Source organism: Camelina sativa, chromosome 11, assembly GCF_000633955.1.
Source record: "Camelina sativa cultivar DH55 chromosome 11, Cs, whole genome shotgun sequence".
Lineage (NCBI taxonomy): Eukaryota > Viridiplantae > Streptophyta > Magnoliopsida > Brassicales > Brassicaceae > Camelina > Camelina sativa.
The window spans coordinates 49,267,230-49,287,136 of NC_025695.1; the positions used below are offsets into that span (position 1 = coordinate 49,267,230).

The 19,907-nt window shown below is 35.3% G+C and overlaps 6 protein-coding genes across 9 annotated transcripts in view; 1 reads left to right on the forward strand and 5 right to left on the reverse strand.

Annotated features, from left to right (window-relative positions):
* Window positions 36–3,705, reverse strand: LOC104727350. 4 transcript variants are annotated; one of them, XM_010446426.2, is made up of 11 exons: window positions 3,388–3,705; window positions 3,143–3,235; window positions 2,808–2,888; window positions 2,544–2,653; window positions 2,313–2,448; window positions 2,114–2,212; window positions 1,850–1,937; window positions 1,210–1,739; window positions 896–1,090; window positions 460–798; window positions 36–348 (listed from the first exon to the last, which is right to left on the reverse strand). In XM_010446426.2, the coding sequence occupies exons 1-11, from the start codon at window positions 3,703–3,705 to the stop codon at window positions 256–258; spliced, it is 2,082 nt and encodes a 693-aa protein (XP_010444728.1). In that variant the 3' UTR covers window positions 36–255. The 4 variants fall into 4 exon arrangements, with proteins under 4 accessions (XP_010444728.1, XP_019087015.1, XP_019087016.1 ...); XM_019231470.1 differs by lacking the exon at window positions 3,388–3,705 and having other exon boundaries at window positions 256–348; window positions 2,808–2,884; window positions 3,143–3,234; XM_019231471.1 differs by lacking the exon at window positions 3,388–3,705 and having other exon boundaries at window positions 256–348; window positions 2,544–2,697; window positions 2,808–2,884; window positions 3,143–3,234.
* LOC104729101 (F-actin-capping protein subunit alpha-like) lies at window positions 4,249–6,285 on the forward strand. Its single transcript, XM_010447993.1, has 11 exons — window positions 4,249–4,263; window positions 4,403–4,492; window positions 4,589–4,653; window positions 4,873–5,034; window positions 5,108–5,186; window positions 5,262–5,339; window positions 5,509–5,583; window positions 5,670–5,705; window positions 5,803–5,906; window positions 5,992–6,037; window positions 6,154–6,285. Exons 1-11 carry the CDS (start codon window positions 4,249–4,251, stop codon window positions 6,283–6,285), a joined length of 882 nt encoding a protein of 293 aa, XP_010446295.1.
* Window positions 7,904–8,724, reverse strand: LOC104727351. Its single transcript, XM_010446427.1, has 2 exons — window positions 8,163–8,724; window positions 7,904–7,986 (listed from the first exon to the last, which is right to left on the reverse strand). The coding sequence occupies exons 1-2, from the start codon at window positions 8,652–8,654 to the stop codon at window positions 7,927–7,929; spliced, it is 552 nt and encodes a 183-aa protein (XP_010444729.1). The 5' UTR covers window positions 8,655–8,724; the 3' UTR covers window positions 7,904–7,926.
* LOC104727352 (wall-associated receptor kinase-like 21) lies at window positions 14,293–16,945 on the reverse strand. The gene is given in 4 exon segments (XM_019232162.1): window positions 14,293–15,522; window positions 15,525–15,797; window positions 15,881–15,925; window positions 16,093–16,945. Coding segments are annotated over 4 exon segments (1,866 nt in total). The 5' UTR covers window positions 16,835–16,945; the 3' UTR covers window positions 14,293–14,716.
* Window positions 17,638–18,548, reverse strand: LOC104727353. The gene is made up of 3 exons (XM_010446429.2): window positions 18,274–18,548; window positions 18,034–18,158; window positions 17,638–17,919 (listed from the first exon to the last, which is right to left on the reverse strand). The coding sequence occupies exons 1-3, from the start codon at window positions 18,435–18,437 to the stop codon at window positions 17,846–17,848; spliced, it is 363 nt and encodes a 120-aa protein (XP_010444731.1). The 5' UTR covers window positions 18,438–18,548; the 3' UTR covers window positions 17,638–17,845.
* Window positions 19,252–19,907, reverse strand: part of LOC104727354 (scarecrow-like protein 4) — a gene marked incomplete at its 5' end in the record, with an annotated part of 8,608 nt that continues 7,952 nt past the window's right edge. Inside the window, 1 exon segment of the mRNA XM_019233030.1 lies at window positions 19,252–19,722. Within this exon segment, the coding sequence (XP_019088575.1) occupies window positions 19,606–19,722 (117 nt within the window).

The window sequence follows — 19,907 nt, forward strand, 5'->3', positions numbered from 1 at the left end:
CCTTGGTACTTTTAATATCTTTGTTAAGCTTCACATAATAAAATAAATGGGCTTTTATTAAGGCCCATATCTGCATCTATTTTTCTTTTTCATTGCTAAAACTTTTTTTTTTTCTCTCTTTTTCACAAGTGTCTCTGTGTTAAGTTAAGTTGATGTACAAACACAACAAATGCAGAAATGAATAAACCAATAATATAACTCATCCAAATTTAAATAAACCGGAAACGGTTCTACTCGGTCTAGTCGGGTTTGGTTTTAACCAAAGAGTTGCTGAATCACAGCCTCAGCATTTCCATTGTATTGTGATAGAAGTTCAATTGCATCAGACCTCGGCAACGCCAGAAATTCCTGAAACCATCTCTCTCATCACTATATATATAATGTAACCAAAATCCAAAACAAAAAAAAAGAAAATAATAAGAAACTGATCCAAAAGTCTTGAGGATCTTGAAAACGTACCATTACTTTAAGAATTGCACTTTCTTCCCACAAAGCTTCTCTTGACGAAGTCTGAGTCATCATCAAGCTGCTGCTTCCACCATCTTCTGAAGTCATGGTGCTTGACGACGTCGTCGTGACTTGAGACGACAAGTTTGTGTTGCTAGCTCTATTTGATCTTGATTTGATACCACCGATCAAATCAGTGTTCACTTCTTTCAATGAATCTATCTTCAGGAGATTGTTGAACCGGTCTTTACACATCTGAAGCTTGAACCACTCAGTATGCGTGTGAAGCGTCGCTTTTATTATTTTCATTAGCTTTGGTTCTTCGATCCCAAGCCTTTTACCGATAGAAACCTTAAAAAGAATGGCAGAAACAAACACCAGTTGTTCGTTAATCTTTCTTTCATCAGACAAAACCAGAAGAGATCAAAGCTCAAAACATTCTTGTTACCTGTAGCGTATTCGCCAAATCATTCAAAGGCAAATCTTTGGGTGTGGTTCCGTCCGGTTGAAGTAAAACTAATAAAGTCTCCTTTAATGTCTTCAGTAAAGACTGGTCATTGGCTGCTAAGGGACCTAAGTGAGAGCATGCAACCTTTAGGGCTCCATTGTGATCACCAGCACTCACCAGCTTCAGAAATTCAACCTGTACATGTATATATATAAACAGGTTTATCTTCTGTTACTAAGCAAAACGAAGAAGTTACAAACAATATGTCTTGGGGGAATATACAGAGAACTTTTAAGTTGTTCTTGCACCCTTACCTGCTTAAGATGGAATAGTAAACCCGGATTTTTTGTGAAAAAGTCTGGATCCATTGTGCTGATTTCGTAAATAGCTTCGCCTGCCATTCCTCTACTAACCAGTTCCTTCAGTGCCAAGGCTATCTCATACTTGTCCTCTATAGGGTTTATGCCTGACTCGGACTTGGCAAATGAAATACCAGGAAGACAATCCATTTCAGCAGTACGCCCACACCATCTTTTGCGTTTATTCCTCTCACTATTCAAATGGGATCTAATTCTAATAACAGCTCTTGTATTTTCACATTGATTTGACCAGCTAGTGCTGCAATCTTCACAAGCGCTGGTTGGTTCGCTGCCGTAACGTGTGCCAACCTCACCTCCTTGTTCGCTAGACATTTCAGTGTCATCAAGCATGCTCTTGTTGCTATAATTCTCAATATCTGAATGTTGACTCGTGTTGAGATCTATTTCCGAAGAACAATCTCTTGATAAGCTGCGGCCCACCTCCGACTGGTTGCGTTTGGCAGGACTTGTGACCATTTGCATCTCTGAGTGAAAATTAAACCGATCAGAAGTTCAATAAAGCCAAAAAAAAAAAAAGAGCAAGAGGTAGAATCATGAAAAAGGATCTTGAAACTGCCAAGGGTTTATCACCGACCTGAATCCACAATACCCCTGTATATGCAGTACTCCTTAACAAGTTCATCGAGAACCGAAACATCTAATCGCATCCTGCACAATTCATTCTGCAAGAAGTAGAAGCAAGAATTAGGCCGCAATGCATATATATAAACTTACACAACAATAATAGTAAGTAAATATAATATACTACTTAAGCCCAAACTAGTGTGTTTGCAAGAGATACCACTTAAACAGTGTAATGATGATAATTGAGAATAAACATAGGACGGAGGATTGTAACCTGGAATGCCTGGAAAAGGTCACCTTTGGCAAATTTCATGCTATCAACAGCACCTTGTCTAGTGAGCTCAACCGCATGAGCAAGAGCCTGTATGTCCACCTGAAATATGATATTAAAAATCAGTACAATGCGTGTAGTAGATACAAATAACATTTCACTTACAATAAGATGATCAAGAAGCTAGTTGCGTGTTGTTTACCTCATCAAACGGTGGTACTTCATACATGCTTTCAGGAGGAGTGGCTGGTGCGTCACGTTCCTCCAGGAGCAGTCTATGAGTGAGATCAGAAACTGCGGAGGAAATTCCTTGGTGAAAGCAAAATCCTTTATGTATGCTGGTAAAGGTAGAAGAAAGGATTAATCAGAGTAAGCGAAAAAGAACACAAGAGATAATAACAGTGTTGAAAAAAGGAATATAGCCGCCTCTTACCTGATCAGATATCTTAGTGTCATTGAGAAAACTGGATCATATGCTTGTAAAGAAGCTCTCAGAACAGATGACATCAGTCCAGCCATTTCATACCTTCTTTTCTCTGCCCACTGTAGAACAGAAAGCGCATTCCTTATAATCCAAAATACAAATTCTGCATGATGTATAAGCAGCGGTTCAAAAAAAAAAACATACGACATTCTGTGCCCGCAAGATCAGATAATATCCTAAGAAAAGCAAAACAGCAGAAAGGTGGAGAAATACCTCGTTAGCTACTGGAGAGCTAAGGTCATTTTTATCATAGATGAGTGCAAGAAGAACATGCTTGAATTCCTCATAAGCTTCCTTGAGATATAAATATGCAGAGGTCAGAACTTGATAGATTGAAAATTCAGGAATAAGAAGACAAAACCTCGATGATGAATATAAAAAAGAAGGTTGTTTATTCTATTTTAACTACTACATATACGCATTAGTGACAGTAAAATCGGAGCTAAAAGCATAACACAAAGAGAGCAAAAGAATCTAAGAAAACACAAAATTAGGATACAAAAAAAAAAGAGAGAGACAATATAATGAAGAAGGGATCCAAGGAGTACCGGGTAAGCATCAAGAGCACAGGGAGCAACACAAGTCCTCAAGCAAGCAATTGCAGCCTCATGTGTTCCTTTTCTCAGCAGCTCAATAAATTTCTTCACAGGGAAAAAACAAAATTGGTTTAAAATCGATCCTAGACATACACTCGTATCCAAAATATATATATATATATATATATATATATATATCCAGCAACCCTAACTAAGAAACGAACCAAATACACGGATTGAGGAGTAGATTGACAGACCTGTTTCTGGAGGCGAAATAGAATACGATGATCATCGAGGACGAAAGGAGCGTGGGAGCGAAGGATGTCGATGGCGGTCTCAATGTCACCGGATTCAATCGAGTTTCGGATCCGGCGAATGATCAGTCTGGAGTGATAAGACGAAGATGAAATAGAAGGAGAGGAAGGAGACGATGATGATGATGGGGATGACGATGAATTGGTGGCGGCGGCGGAGGCGGAGGCGGAGGAGGCGTCTTCGACCAGGTTTTCAGAGCTAACGAAATCGATGATGAGAGCATCAAGCGCTTCCCAATTCACAGGTATGTTGGAATCCATGTAGTGTGTTAGTTTATCTATTATCTCTTCCTCGATCTTCTCGTGTCGGCGCCTGAGAATCTGCCGGCGATCTCAGAGAGCGTGTGGGATCGATCTCTTTGTCTTTCGGGTGAAGGAAGTCGTGAGGAAGAAAAGCAATTTTACAAAAATCCAAACCCATATAATAATAATTAATAAATGCCACGTGGCGTTTTCATAGATTGGATTTTACACTCAAATTTATAATAAAGCACGCACGCGCTTTATTTATTTTCTGATGGATCGCAACTGCTAAATAAAAAAAGCCCAAACTGGAAAATTCATACTGAAGTCTCTTTGGTCCAATGATATATGTTGGGAAGGTTAATATTTTTTTTTTATAAACATCTTAATCTAAGCAGAGGTTTAGTTTTGTAGATACTAGAGATAATAATTGATCATAGAAATAAGTACTTTGAAAATCTCGTAGGAGTTCTATAATCTTTGAGTGACTTGGTCGTGTGTCTTTTTTTCTTTGCTAGAGAGTTTTCATGAACTTGCGACTTATATATATCCTAAGATAACATGCAACACTTCTATGTTTGACTATTGTTGATCAAATTGGCAATTAACATATGTCCTGCATCTCCTTTTCTTGTTTATTTAAAAACGTTTTGGGAATACCATCTAGTGTTTATTCGCTGCAAGATTTAGGTAATACTGTTTTGTTGCGTCTCAGGTGATAGTTTCATCTTACAGTGAAATTACTAAAAATGAGTACATTGATCCAAGAACTGCCCCGGTTGCCATAGTTGATCATGTTAATCAGGTACATTTTTTTTATTTATTATTGTAGTTGCTCTTCATTATGGTGTGTCATGATCTGTGAATCCAATTCAATCTTACATCTCCTTTCTTTGACCAGATTTGTACAAAGGTACGGCCTGCAAATGATGAAGAGCTTCCGTCTTTGTATATTGAGGAGTACAGGTATGATTTTTACACCCAGCTGTAGGTTTCAAGATTAGGTTCATGCATCACACCATTCACTTCGGAATGCTCATATAGTCATAGCCTCAATTCTAATGGCAACAAAGGCAAACATTAGAAACGCACTTTCAGAAGTTTAGGAATAAAGGGCAATGAACCTGGAGTGATCTGCACTTATTTTTTGTCTTACCGCTGAAAAGGTTGGTTTGCTTGTTACAGAAATGCTCTTGATGCTGAAATCCAGATATATGTTAGTGAATCTTATCCGAAAGGTATATCTGCAGTTAATTGTGTGAAGGGGAAAGATACAGAGGGTCCAGGGTCCGACTTTGAGTTTGTTGTTATAATTACTGCCATGAGACTAAGTCCCCAGAACTTCTGGTAAGTTACAAATGACCTTCTTCTACTTATTCTCCATATAAATATACTGCGACTAAATCCAGGGTGTTTGCAGTAATGGAAGTTGGAGATCTGTATGGAACATTGATTTCCAGGATGAGTCCCAGGTGCTTGACATAAAAGGGAAACTGCAGGTAACATTTGCTACTCGTTTTCTCCGTAAGTTGGCTTAGAATGAGCTTATTCTAATTATTACTCCTTTCCTTCAGGTAGGAGCTCATTATTTTGAAGAGGGAAATGTGGAATTAGATGCAAAAAAAGATTTCCAAGATTCAACAATATTTCAGGTACCTCACATCACATCCAATCTGACCAAATGCATTTTATCTGCGTAATCGCGTAGAATAATCTTACCAGAAGCCAGGCCAGGATAGCATTAAATATACACCAAGTGAACAAATATGAAATATGTATAGGCTCTGATATAATCTTATCGTTTTTTTCGTCCATTTACAGTCTGCAGATGACTGCGCGATTGCCATAGCCAATATTATCAGGCACCATGAAACAGAGTACCTTGCAGCCCTAGAGGTTACCAAATAGCAACTCAGTATTTATCTTGTTCTTTACCATTTCCTGTGTTGTTAAACTTGTTGTATGTCTGACCCAATGATTAGGTAGCTTATTCTAAATTACCGGATAACACTTTCAAGGTAATCGTCTCTTCCATAAAACAATTTTAGTGGCTGCAACGATGGGAGCCTCGACATGCATTGACAAATTATCTGAAATGATTTTGGAACTTTGCAGGATTTGAGGAGGAAACTTCCGGTGACACGAACTCTGTTCCCATGGCAGAACACTTTACAGTTCAGCCTAACAAGAGAGGTCGAGAAAGAACTTGGACTTGGCAAGTGACTTACTATAAACTCGCAACCTTCAGTTCTTTATTTCGTTGTCAAGGTTCTCTGTGATTTCCATTATGTAAGTGAACGTAAGTATCAGTGATATTATTTCTGTTGTGTCGTGTGTCTTTATCCTCTTGGTTGATCCTTTAAAGTAATGTACAAACCGCATGCAAGTGTCGGAGAAAAAAATAGTATCATCGTTTGATTGATATTGTTTAGTATCTCTCTCAGTGTTGGTGGGGTTTGAGAAAAGAAAAGAGAAAAAAGCTCTGATGCCGAGAATCGAACCCGAGTCTCCTGGGTGAAAGACGGCTATCCTAACCGCTGGACGACGTCGGATTTGATGTCAGAAGATTTAAAACAGAATAGTTGTTCGAAATTCTGATAGATATTGTTTAACTTTAGGCTTTTGCTTCTTCATATTTTTTTCGTAAGAACTTTCTATGAAATGCCTTTTATATTAAATAACCATCAAAATCATCCCAATCATATATATAAAAGTAAGATTTCACTTTCTCCTTATTGATCTATTTAGCATTTAATTTCTAAAATAATAATATTATTTTAAATTAAATAAAAATGTAAAAATGTAATTATTTAATAATATTTATTTATTCAAATGTAATAATATTTATTTTAATTTAAAATTTTGGATTAGCATGCCTCATACTTGTTCAGATCAACTATCAGATAGGTGGAGAGGAAGAGCAGGGTCTAGTTATGAGAGACATAAGGAATCTCCATTTTTTTGGATTAACCAACGGTACAGAAAATGCCCTTTAGACTAGTGTGGGAAAAACCTTTTACTAATCTAATTAATAGGGAAAACTTCTTTGTCAAACTTTAGATATCGTCGATTATGCACAATTAGTAAATATAGTCTAAGTCTCTAAAACTCGCCCCAAATCATTTTCTTTCTTTTGATTGTTTGTGTGTTGTTGAATTGTATAATATACAAACTATGGTCCAATTAAACTTTAAATCAAATTAGTTAAAATAGAAGCTTTACTGTTATTTTAATTTATTATTCAACATAAGTTTGACAAACGTATCATCAGAGATTCTTTTCTAAATCACAAAAATCGCGGTTATTCTTGCTTCAGCGTGAAAAGGAGACAAGTTAAGAATTGCAATTGTTCTCAGTTCTTTATGAAACAAAGAAAATATTTAGGATTTGAGATATGGTGGAGAAGGATGTGAGAATAGTTATTTATATGATAAAAAGTTATGGAAGTTAAATTTCTAAAATAATTATATTAGAAGAGTTACAATTATAATCAATAGTGTGTTTAAATGAAAATGACCCAAGGAGAAAAAGCTAATTAACAATTTATGTAATTTCAATTACAATTTAATAGGAAATAATGAATTTAAAATATGCATTAATGTATATGATTAAATGTGTTGATTAATTAAAAATAAATATAAAAAATTTTAAAATTAAATGTCAAATAGACTAATAAGGAGAGAGGGATATGTTTTTATACTCATTGAATTTACTCTAGTGTAATCCGATCATATTAAACTTTTAATGTGCATATTATATGGGAAAACCGCAATAAAGAAATGCTAACTTTTTGTATGACTAGGAATATTTGATGCATTAAGCATAACGCAGTCAACGAGAGAGAAATTGGAGTTGAGTGGTAGTAACTCTTTAAAAAATGGACAAACAAGAGATCTATAAATTAACGTCCAAGACAAAAGATATATATATATGCATTAGTACTTCAATTTAAAAAAAACTGGAAATTAAATTTTCTGAACTACTCACACACTCTGTTAACTTCCATAACATAGACTGAAAGACAGCTCTAATAATCCTCACCCGTTAATGAAATAGACTATCTCCGTAAACAACACATAACTGCCTTTTTCTTCTAATATTTTTTTTTTTAATGACTTTTCAGATCTAAGATTAACATAAATTTAAATAATTTAAAATCTGGAAGCAACCATTGTTCCTAAGTAAATAAAATGAACACAAGTGAAAGCTTTTTTTCTTTTTCTTTTATCTCTATTAGCTCTACATACTCTTCTTCATCTCCCTGCTGCAACTTGACCCTTCTCTTCCACCCATTCCTTCCTAACAAATTTCCGGAAAAAAACAAAAGTATACTTTTACATAATCCATTTAAGAGAACACAACAACTAATTACACGACTTTCATCGACACAGTGAATGAAGAAAAAGTCGATCTTTTATTTTTCTTATAACAAAACCAATAATTAATTAAACCAGAACAGAGAATAATAAAAGTACCTGAGATTGTTTGTTATTGTTAATCATATGAACAAATCGTTCTTCATTGTTCTTAGACCCAACATGGGCCCTCTTAAGGCCCAAAAGCCCTTTCCACCTTCCCTTGGAAGAAGAATAAGAAGAAGAAGAAGAAGAAGAGGATGAGAAGATGGGTGGCTTGAGAGAGAAGATGTTGGTAGCATCACGTGGACCTGCTTCATCTTCGTCTTCTTCAACGAGAAGCTCTTCTCTCAATGTTCTCTGGACTTGATTGGTTTCCTTGAAAGGCAAAAGCTTTCCTTTAGAGAAGAGTTCATCAGCTGGCATCATCGTGTAGTTTGCGACAGAAAACTCGAAATTATCAGAAGAAGAAGAAGAACCCTCTGGTTTAGAGAGAGGGCTTGATCTCGTCGTCTTGGTCGTCTCAGGCCTAATCTCAACGAAATCGTTAGAGAAAGAGATTCTAGGACTCATACCACCACCATTGGAGTTGTACATTTCTAAGCATGCCATTAGAGAGACAGAAGAGCTCGTTTGTGTCGAATTATAAACTCACTTTAAAGACTCTTTCAGACAGACAGAGAGAGAGAGTTAATTCTGGTAGGGACAGTCAAATTGCACAGAGAAGCCTTGTGTGCAGTAAAGGGTATTTATATACTACTCAAATTACTCATTTAGTTCTTCTTTGTGCACAAAAGATCAATGATGAAGCCATAATAACCAAAAAATACTAGTTTAATATATCACTATATCTTATTTTTCATTATTAAAAAAAAAACTTGCTCGTACAGTATTTTTTTCTTTATTGTGAAGGAAAATATTCATTGATTGCTTTTTTAATTTTATAATTGTGATTAGTTAATTATTTACTGTTTATCAAAACATTTTTTAAAAAATAATTAATTTATCATCAAACCAATCTGTACAGTACTTGAGAGCTGGTGATGTCTTTAGACACGTGTCAATTGGCTGTTCGGCTATTGGAATTTTGGACAAAAAAATAGACCCAAGAATTTCTGCTGAGACACGCTCCCATACAGTTGCTTACTTGCTTATATAAAAAATAAAAATAACACATGCAGCAGCAGCAGCACCTGTTTCATTTATTTTTCTTGTTGGGATAAATATTTGCCATTGGTTTAACATATTGTGTAGTGTTTGAATATGGTTTTAATGTTTGGTGTACACTCTTAACTGCAACTATTGTATTTGTATTTTAGCTTTTATTATCTTGGATAATATGAAGTGATATGCATTGCCAAAATGTCAGGTCGTGTACATCAGTACATTTGACAAGATATTTTGTCATAAAGTAATAACTGTGTTTTTTCTTAATTGTCGAATTAGTTAACAGACAACAAAATGTCGATTTAATTCGGTAACTAGTGCTTTTTATTTATTTATTCAGGGAAGGCTAATTAACTAATTAAAAACCATGTTTACCAAAGTAAAAACACTTATGTCTCAAAAAAAACAAAAAAGTTAAGCAAAGTAATAAGTAGATTCGAACATTAATGTTTAGAAGTTGCGAAAAGTCTACGACTTGCTTTATATATAAAAAAAAAAAAAAGACAAATACACACGTACTGATGTACACATAGATAAGTATAAATATTAATATAATAGTATTAACCATTTACTATTAACAACAAATCATATACTAGTCTAAAGTTTCTGCGGGTGATTAATTTGAAGGCAATTTAGGATGACTCCGAGAGGCCTCCTCCTTAACATAGCTTAATATAGTACATACTTGCTTATTACTATTGAAGTAAATTGTAGTAATATAATTTTACACTAATGTTTTTTTTTTCTTTTTCAAAAACACAGAGAGGAACCTATTTAATGAGGATTCTCAGTAACAGGTTATTATTAATTACGAAAAATATAAATGGTCAACCTGCGCATTTACTTTCAGTTTTTTTGCTTCTTTTCTAGTGGTTAATGGAAAGATCCGCTCCTTGGGTTAGTTTATTATTCACTTCTATGAAATGAAGAGCATCGGGTATATAATCGTGGGTCCAAAACAAAAGATTCAAATTTGAATAATTGATAAAAACTTATACTAGTATATATTAGAGAGAAAAAATATTAAAAGAAATGAGGGGGAAAAGATATAAAAGGAAAGTGTCATAGTAGCCAGATTTGGAGAGATGGCATCTCTTCCACGGAAGTGCCTTTGAAAGCTACGTCACTCTCTTTTTCTCGTCAATACGCAAAAAAACAAAGCGTAATCAATGAGCCTCTGGGACAGCCAGAGTGTCTCTTCTCTATCTTCTCTTGCAATAAATTCGACCAAAGATTGTTAAAATCGTCAAAGCATGCATCCTCCTTTGTAGTCGTCTGTCTATATGTGATTTCTAATAAGTACTATCTTATTACTAATATAAATCATTTATTGTTTTATTTTTTCTTAGATTAAAAAATACGAACCATATATAAATCTCGCTCTTGCAGCATTGACTGTGGTTTTTGACTCAATAGTGAAAAGAAAGGTTTATATTAGCTGCCGATGCCGACCATTTCGCCTGACCCTTGCACGTGCTTCTCTTCTGCATCTCTCTCTCATTCTATATATATTACTATTTACTTTACACACACTACTCTATACTCTTATATATAAGAGTTGCATGTGTATATTTTTACAAGTATACACACAATCATAAAGAGACCCAAGAATATTGCTATTACTGACGTGAATGTAAGAGTAGTAACCAGCGTATCCTGGTCTAGTTTAGTGTGAAAATCACATTTTAATCATATCAAAGCCATCGCCTCCTCCATCTTTATTTTGGTATCTATCTTGTACGTAATTAAGGTTAACAGAACATTCACATGGGCACGTTAGAAGCGGTTGAATCTAGAATTCACACAATGAATTTGTTTGAGTGGGGGATAAATTCACTTAAGATCTCCTTCTAAAACAATGGATTAAAACTAGAAAATAAAGAGGGATTCTGATCTTTTGAGAAAAAAGTTAAGGTTTTGCCCAAGAACAATGAAAAACTAGGGTTTTTGTATTAATTGCTCGATACTTTACAATGAGAGGATCTCTCTCTATTTATATGAATACATTGATTATAAAATAAGTCTATTTTCCTTAAATCTCTGATCTTCAAATATGGTAAATTTCCTCTTCTGATGATCAAGTCGGGCTTAGGGGGCGGTCTCGGAGGTCGGTCAAGTGACTCCGCCGAGCTTCTGCTTATAGGCCAGTTTAGCTAGCCCAAAAGGGGGTCCCTCGGTTTAGTTAATATGCAAAGTTTATTTGGTTTACCTTCGGTTTAGATCGGTATGTCGTGGGTACTAAATCCCGTACCAACAGAAGCTTCGATTTTGCTCCCATAGACTAGTTTCTTATCACTTTATTTATGATTAACTCGTAGTAATATTATTTGATTTTTGATGGAGCATCTTCTAGCCCTTCTACTTACTCTCAAAATACTTTTGATGTAATATCTTCTTATGAACCATCTTTGGTTCTGTTAAACTATTTGAAGTCAAAGAGGACATTGGTTGTCAATCACATGGTTCAGAGAACGCTTTTCTCAGGTGATGAGTGGCAAGTGGGTTTATGCCACGTTTCGGTTTCATTATAAAGCCTCTCTCTCTCCTGCTCTCATCCGCATGACTGGTCAAAGATATAGTTCTCTGTTATTTTCCAAAATAATTGATTGACCTTTTTGGAAATACTCCAATACTAGATAATTTGGTTGACAAAGTTTGTTTTTTTTTTCCTTGTAGAACTTGGAATTTTTACCTTTATAATAAGAGCCGAAATTCCAAATGCTAAGAATTATTATTTTAGCTATCAGAAAAATATTCCGAGCCACTTATTTTATGCTCTTACATTCCAAAAGATCATCCACTCTTCGAATAAAAATTGAAATTTATGCACTAACAGTCCCATTCTCGGATGGGATATCCAGACATCGGCTTCTTTCAATGCAGTTTTACAATTAATAAAATGCCTTTAAGTACGACAAAAACTTTCTATTAAATTGTAAATTTTGTCATTTTAATTTTTTTAAATATAAAAATCAGTTGTGTTATAAAATCAAACATGATAAAAAAAATCATAAATTTAACTTGACGTCCAGGTGAGCCAAATCAAACTGATGACCTCACATATTCTAAACCATTTTCTTTGACCACCAGAAAAACGAAACAATTTTATAATCATGAATTTAACTCGTTTTCATATTTAATTGATCGCTACCACCTATGTTTTCGTGTTTTTTATTCAATGTTTTCTTATTCTTCATATTCTTTCCTGTCATTTTCATTGTCAAATTTTGTGTTAATTGTCATCATAACTTTTACCGTTTGGTTATTCGTTATACTCTTTTTCTTCTTCTTCCTCGTCAACTTCTTCACATTTCTTCCACTGAAAAATATTTTTTTAGACTACCACACAATTTGTTAACCCATCAAACTCTAAGAACAAAATCATTTCTTTTCACATAAAATTTGTGAAATTCATGATTACCAGCATAGTCAACACATACACCCAATTATTGACAATCTTATCCATATACTTATTTGGTTTTAGATCCACGCGTTTAGAAACTTCTCAAACCAAAATCCTTACTTGGTTTATAATATTTTAAAAACATAATAAAATATACTAATTTTTTATTTAATATGAATCATATGATATATAGAAATATGAGTACACTATAAGAACATATTACTTATAAATAAATAATATCAATTATATTATATCATCAAATAATATAAAATGTATTATATTATCAAATAACAGTAACCGTATATAACAGTAACCGCTTGAACCGTAAACGTATTTAAACGTAACCGTTTAACCGTTTGTTAAACGGTTTTGGTTAAGATTACAAAAATTTCTAACCATAACTGATGGTTAATAAACCTTAACCGTGACAACCGTTATGCCTATGTATAGCTAATAAAACATGTGTGTTTGTCATCCATCTTTCTTCTTTAAATCTTAAAATTTGAGTCAAACATCAAATTAAGGTCTTGCGATGTCAATCCTTCTTCCTTAGACCCAAAAATAAAAAATTAATGAAAGAATATCAACTCATCTATAAAATCATACACAAAAATATGTTTTACAGCTCATAAGAAATAAAAAGCACAAATATAGATAAATAAGATAATTTATGTTTTGCATCAATATTTATAATATTTTAAACTTTTAAAAGGTTTCGAAATATAAAATTTGAACCTTTTAAAAATTTTCAATATTTATAATATTTTAAACTTTTAAAATTTAAAACTTATAATATTTAAAAACTTTTTAAAAGCTAAGAACTTTTAAAAGTTTCAATATTTATAATATTTAAACTTTTAAAAAATTTAAATATTATAATATATTTTGAAACTGTTTAAAGTTTTAATTTGATCAAATAAAAAACCAGATCAAACCAAATAAAACTTTTAAACTTGGACGCCTGATAAATCAAGTTTTCCTGCTCATTCGTTGTTGGAAGCATATTAATCTTATTTATACTGGTTCTGAACCATTATCTAAAAAATTTCTAGTCGATGTGGGATATTGTGCTTAGTTATTTGATTTCCATAAATTTAAAATTTTCTTTTTTCTAAAAAATTATGTAAATTTAAAAAATGTTTATGAATGACAAAATTTTTTGTAAATTTAAAAAATGTTAATGAGTGATATGTCAAATTTATATTGGTTGCTTAAAATCCTAGAACGGCCTTAAAAGCTTATAGCTTCTACTTTTTATTGGTATAGATGTAAGCATCATAAATATATGAACATTATGAAAATATTGCTTGGATACATGTTTTAATTAGGAATATTTACTCCTCTATAAGAGGTTCTATTTTTGTTTGTCCACGGGAGGATGCTATTAGTAATATAGTGTGTGTCATTAACCACGTAAAGGATTTGTTTCTTCTTTTTTGTTTTTTTTATTATTGAACTATTTTCTTAAGTTTTATAGTTGTACGATATGATAATGCACGATAATATATTTTTGGGTCCATAAAAATGTAATTACTAATTAATTCATCGAAAGCTGTTCACAGGGTACTACGGAGGCGTACGTGCGGGGTTACAATTGTTTTAATTAAAAAAATTACAAAGTAACCAATAAGAAATGTCTTCGTAGTTTTGTACTATTAATCAACTAGTAATTAAATTAGTTTTAACTTAATACCACCGATAAGATAAGTAATTTAAAACTAAAGTCTTCAAAATGGTCGGCTTCGGATAAGCTGACAAATGGAAGCAATGAGCTGTCGTGAATTAGTTGGACTATGTGCTGCGTATCTTCCACTGACCATATACGATCCTTCCTTAATTACAGTACTTTACTGTAATGCTTTTCGAAACACTTACAAAAGCTTATTGTGTCACATTGTAATTTCTCAAGGCCCACTTCGGAGGACCTCTGTAGAATTGAAATGGCCCAATATTATAGCCCATACTACGTCGAGAAGGTTTTTTTTTTTTTTTCCATGTTGTGGGTTCCCTCAAGAGTTTTACTTCATACACAAGGAACAAAAAAAAGAAAAGAAGACTGAACTAATCTAATCTCCTGGAGCGAATTTCACACACTGGGAGATGATCATGTCTCTTCATATCGGTTTTTGGACTTCCTTGACTCTGTACCAAAGTACATAAGCTTAATCCGTTGGAGATCTTCCGTAACTTCTATCATTGTAGGCCTCATGTTTCTATGAAAGGATAAGCAGCTAAAGGCCAGTTCAGCTAAGTTGTGGATAGAGGCAAACATTTTCGGATCGTTTTCTGTTTTTAAGCAGGGATCGATGATATCTACCATACGCCCTCTTCCTATCCTGTCGATGGCAAGAGAAGCTAGATTCACTTCGGTGTAGGGACGAGTAAAGTCTATGACTTTAAATCCTGAGATGATTTCCACGAGAACAACTCCAAAGCTATACACATCGCTCTTGTCCGAGAGCTGAAAATCTTGGTGATACTGAGGGTCTAAGTATCCTGGAGTGCCTTGCGGAGCCGTGGAGATATGAGATGCTTCGAAATCGGTGGACATGCCGACCCTAGAGAGTCCGAAATCCGAGATCTTGGAGTTGAACTCGAAGTCGAGGAGGATGTTGCTAGATTTGATGTCCCGGTGGTAGATAGGAGGGTTTACTGAAGAGTGGAGATGTGCGATTGCGTTTGCGGTTTGAGACGCAATGGCGAGACGGAGCGGCCAAGAAAGCGGTGTTTGGCCTCTCTCGTGTTGTAAATGCTGAGAAAGCGTTCCGTTTGGCATGAACTCGTAGACTAGAAACGGTTCTCCATCGGCGATGCAACAACCTAAGAGACGGACTAGGTTCGGGTGGCTCACAGAGGAAAGAAGCTTGATCTCGTTCACGACTTGGTCAATGCTCGTAGTGTCTTTACGTCTAGACGTTTTATAGCGACCCATGAGCTGTTTGGGAACTCGCCAGCGTAAACTGTTCCATATGCTCCAGTTCCGAGCTTGTTCTTGTCAGAGAAACTATCAGTAGCTTTCTCAATCTCTTTGTAGGTATAGAAAGGAACACTGGAGTTTCCAGCTAGCTCGCAAAGCAAGCGATTCGCGATTGATGATGTTGTTGTCAATGACGCAGATCGCTTGTGTCGGAAGATATACGTAAACATCAAGACCGCCAGTACTAAAACTCCAACCAAAACCCCTGCTATATATATAAGACATAAACACAAAAGATTCAACTTTTTTAGACTTCACTAAACTGAATAATATGATTAGAAGTTTACTTACCAGTACCAAAAACCACGAGCTTGCGTAGTCCTCTGTGTTTGGCAACTAAAATCATGAAAGAAAATTTATCTTTATTCCGCGAATTTTGAAAAAGTCGAAGTCTTTTTTTTTTCATTTTGGGTACGAAAGTCCACGTGTCAGTGTATGATTGGTTCTTATCTGTCGGTAAAAATTTTTGAAAAAAAAAAAGAAAGTCAAAGACGGGAACGAACCTAATCGGCGGCAACCGCCAGGCACGGTGAAGGCTTCACCGGTAAATCCATCACGACAAGTGCAGCGATGACCGAATCCACCGTCGGCGAGTTTGACATCCGTACAATCAGCGTTCTCCGAGCAGTTAGCCTTATTACAACTTTTCTGAAGCCACCAATCAAGCTTGAGCCGACCCAAACTGAACGAAATATCCGATTTAGTATTCTTGGAATCAGGCGTAATCGAAGAGAACCAATACTTACATCCACTTCGGTTCAAAACGTCTCCAATACTCATCACATCGGCGGCAGTTGTTGTATTCGTCGTCGTGACCCCGTCGAGACAAGTAACCGGAGATTTGCATCTGCTGATATTTAACCGATCCTCTACGAATTTACGGCGGATTAAACAATTATACGACTGTTCCTTCTTGCATCCTTGGACGAGAATTATGTTCTGTAAATACGACGGAGCCATGTTTTCTTGGGAGAGTTGTCCTATTTTACCGATCTTGCGTTTGCAAACCGGCGGGACCGTGACGTAGATGTTGGTATTGGTTACTTCCTGTACCGCGAATTCGCCGATTACCGCATCTCCGGTTATCTTAGAGCAGTTGAATCGGATCGGATAACCGTCGGCGAAACCGAATGGATAACGCAGCGAACCGGCCTGGCACTTAACCGAACCGGTGGTTTGTTTAGCTATGGCTTGAGTGGTTAAGAAGAAGAGGAAGACGAGATACGGTTGGCGAGTCTTTCCCATGGAGAATAAAGGAAGAAGAAGATGATGATCGAGTTCCTCCTAATAATGTAATGTAATCATATAAGTATATGTTTGATTGTTTCGTTACCACCGGTTTGAGTTGACCTTTATCATTTGTTCAATGACTTCAGACTAATCGTATCGACTACTAGAGAGAGCTGATGATAAGGGGCAGTCTTGTCATTTGGTTTCAACGTTCCCTAATCATATACTTAGGTGATTGATTTAAATGAAATTGTCCCCAGTTTTCATCTAAACTGCAAAAGATATCATGGCACTAATTCAACTTCATCGATATTAAACACAAATTAATGTGTAAATGGAAATAAAAGTCAATCCAACTAATTTATTGGTCTTTGAACTAAAATCCCATTGGGTCATTGAGCAACATAAATGTAGAACACTAACCACTAAAGTCTTATTTAGCCGTAAAGATGATGACTGAAAACTTGTCTGACGAATGTGGACTCGTCCCATTACTCTTCAAACTTGTAAGACGTTACTATATTTGCATAATTACTTTACGAATACAAGAGTTATATGATCCATCTTAAGCTAAAATCAGCGTAGAGTTCTTACTTAAAAGATGAATTACCAAAGTTATAGTTCTTACTTAAAAGATGAATTGCCAAAGTTATAGTTTTGTTCAAGTTGCTAATTTTAATGTGGTAGCTTCGGACTCAAAATCTGAAAACAGATTAATATTCATAGCTGACGTTTTCTAAGACATTGCTATCTGCTGATGGTCCAACTAAAAGAAATATTGAACCGTAGATTTTTGTTCATCAATAAACAAATTAAACTAGTCAAAAGTTCAATAATCAACCAAAACGCTACTTATTCAACGAGTGTTACATAAGTGACAAGGGTGACAAAAACAAACACGACAAAAAGTTTACGTGTCAAAAAAACGCAGTCAATGAAACGAAACTCGAACCAGAGTGTACACAAAGTACAGAGCAAAAGCCTGATTTATTAAAGCAAAAGAACAGAAAAGTAAGTAATTCCTCTTCAGCAATGAGATTGTGTCTGGTTTCTTGCTTTCTCCTTCTCCTTCGCTTCACTACCTTGAGTTTTGTCATAATCTTCAAAATCGAAAACACATACACACATAAATCTCGTTAAGACGTTAACATTCCAAGTGATATCTAAATTAAGAACTACTGTGCTTATTTATAATAATAAAAAAAATTGATTACCAGGGTGATTCTCATGGACCTCGTTATCCTTTTGAAGAGTTTGCTTTCCTCCATAGGTTCCTCCAACCCCTTCTTCATCAGACCTCGTCGCGTACCCTTCTCCAAACGAATGCGACATCACGTCACTGCTCCATCAAAGTAAAAAAAGGCGAAGGAAACAAAAAAAAAATCATTAGCATAATATCCAAATTAATTAACGAATCACAAACTATTATACATATACAGTGGAACGAGACGAACCCGGTTTTCTCGTTTGGAGTTTCAGGCTTTTTATCCATCTTTTGCTGATCAGGAGCGGTGGCGAAACTAACTCGAGTGACTTTGCGGCCTAATCGAGACGGTGGCGAGAAGAAAGCGACGGTATTCGAGGGTAGTGATCGGATGGTCTTAAACGCGTTGATCATTTCTCAGCTTCTCGAGGTTTCTTGTGGCTTAGATTTATAGAGTAAGTAGTTTTTATTCTTACGAGAGGATAAGTAATTTTAAGATCAAACCTTTTACAGTAGGTTACGATATTAAGTACTGGGTTTTGATTATTAAAAAAAAAAGGTCGATAAAGGTTGTGTTAACGAAATTAAACACGTCAGGATTAAATTCTTAATTAAGCGTCCCTGTCTACCGACATGATCGTACGACGGTGTCTTGATCAGAGTTAGCCTCGTGGACACTCTAGTGACAGATGGCAGAACAAAGCAAGTAGTTTGTCAGAACTGCGAAACGTGTTGAGCGCTGCGACGGGTTCAGATTTCTATGAAAAAAGACCTCTTTTACAAATTTGGGCCATCAAAAATCTTAAATGGGCCAAGTAAGTTGGGCCGGAACACGTCGGCCAGGACATCCAGAGGAAAGAGTTGTGGGAACCACTTGACCGTTAAAGATGATGGAGTGGATGACGTGTATGTGGCGTACGTCATCATATTGGCACACTCAACAAGAAAAAAAAAGAAAGATCAGTAGTACTGTGAGTGAGACTGACACTGAAAGACTCAAATAGAGCAAATGTGGGAACTTTGACATTTTATGTTTAACCAAGAAACAAAAGAAAATAACACTTAGAAAACATAATTTGTATTCGTTATACCTTTGTACGTATTCACATATTTTAGCTTCATAGGTTGTAGTACCATATTCACATACTTAATATAGTTGTAGTCTTGTAGAGATAGATTCATATATCAAAACTAGATTTCATATCCCATTTAAGCAAAATTACAGATGAAAGCGTAACTACAAATATTATTGGCTTTCTCACCTGCCTAAGCTTGCGAAATAGTAGTAGTTACATCTCAAACAGATGACCAGAACCAGTTTACTTATCTAAAGAGATATGAACAACACGACTAAGAACAGCTTTCAACAACCTACTTCACAAATCCAAATATGTTAAAAAATAAATACACACATTAGATTCAGAGAAATTCAAAACCTACCCCTGAAACAATTCAACATCGAAACTAAAAGCAAAAACACACTATAAAGCAAACCCATGGCGTATATTAACAATTGAATAACATTCGGAAACAAAATAAAACTAAAAAAAAAAGAAAAAGAAACCGGATCGGTTCGGTTTGGTTATCGCCAAGAAGAAAGAGTAAGGAGAGGCAAATCATTCCAGGCCAAAGAGACGAAGCCTGGCTTAGACTCAACGATTGAATACAAACTGCTGTAGTTGTAATTCCATAACAGAATCTTGGCTTGGCTCACTGCGTAATTACTCAGCTTAACCGATTCAAAACCGGCATTCTCCATTAATACCCGCCATTGCTCTTTCTCCTCCATTCTTTCTCTATGAATTCCGGTTTTCTCCGGTCCGATCAAACCCGAGATTCTCCGTCCGAACAGTACTCGCTCCACTCTCACTCTCTCTTCCGAAT

Coding starts and splice junctions, on each gene's coding strand:
- LOC104727351 (XM_010446427.1), bottom strand. CDS start 8,654: ATGGCATGCTTAGAAATGTACAACTCCAATGGTGGTGGTATGAGTCCT. Junction 7,987..8,162: donor ACAATAACAAACAATCTCAG/GTACTTTTATTA, acceptor GAAATTTGTTAG/GAAGGAATGGGTGGAAGAGA.
- LOC104727353 (XM_010446429.2), bottom strand. CDS start 18,437: ATGATCAACGCGTTTAAGACCATCCGATCACTACCCTCGAATACCGTC. Junction 18,159..18,273: donor ACTCCAAACGAGAAAACCGG/GTTCGTCTCGTT, acceptor TTGATGGAGCAG/TGACGTGATGTCGCATTCGT. Junction 17,920..18,033: donor GGTCCATGAGAATCACCCTG/GTAATCAATTTT, acceptor TCGATTTTGAAG/ATTATGACAAAACTCAAGGT.
- LOC104729101 (XM_010447993.1), top strand. Junction 5,340..5,508: donor AAGATTCAACAATATTTCAG/GTACCTCACATC, acceptor GTCCATTTACAG/TCTGCAGATGACTGCGCGAT. Junction 6,038..6,153: donor CGTGTGTCTTTATCCTCTTG/GTTGATCCTTTA, acceptor GTTTGAGAAAAG/AAAAGAGAAAAAAGCTCTGA.
- LOC104727350 (XM_010446426.2), bottom strand. CDS start 3,705: ATGGATTCCAACATACCTGTGAATTGGGAAGCGCTTGATGCTCTCATC. Junction 3,236..3,387: donor TATTTCGCCTCCAGAAACAG/GTCTGTCAATCT, acceptor TTCCCTGTGAAG/AAATTTATTGAGCTGCTGAG. Junction 1,938..2,113: donor ACCTTTTCCAGGCATTCCAG/GTTACAATCCTC, acceptor TACTTCTTGCAG/AATGAATTGTGCAGGATGCG.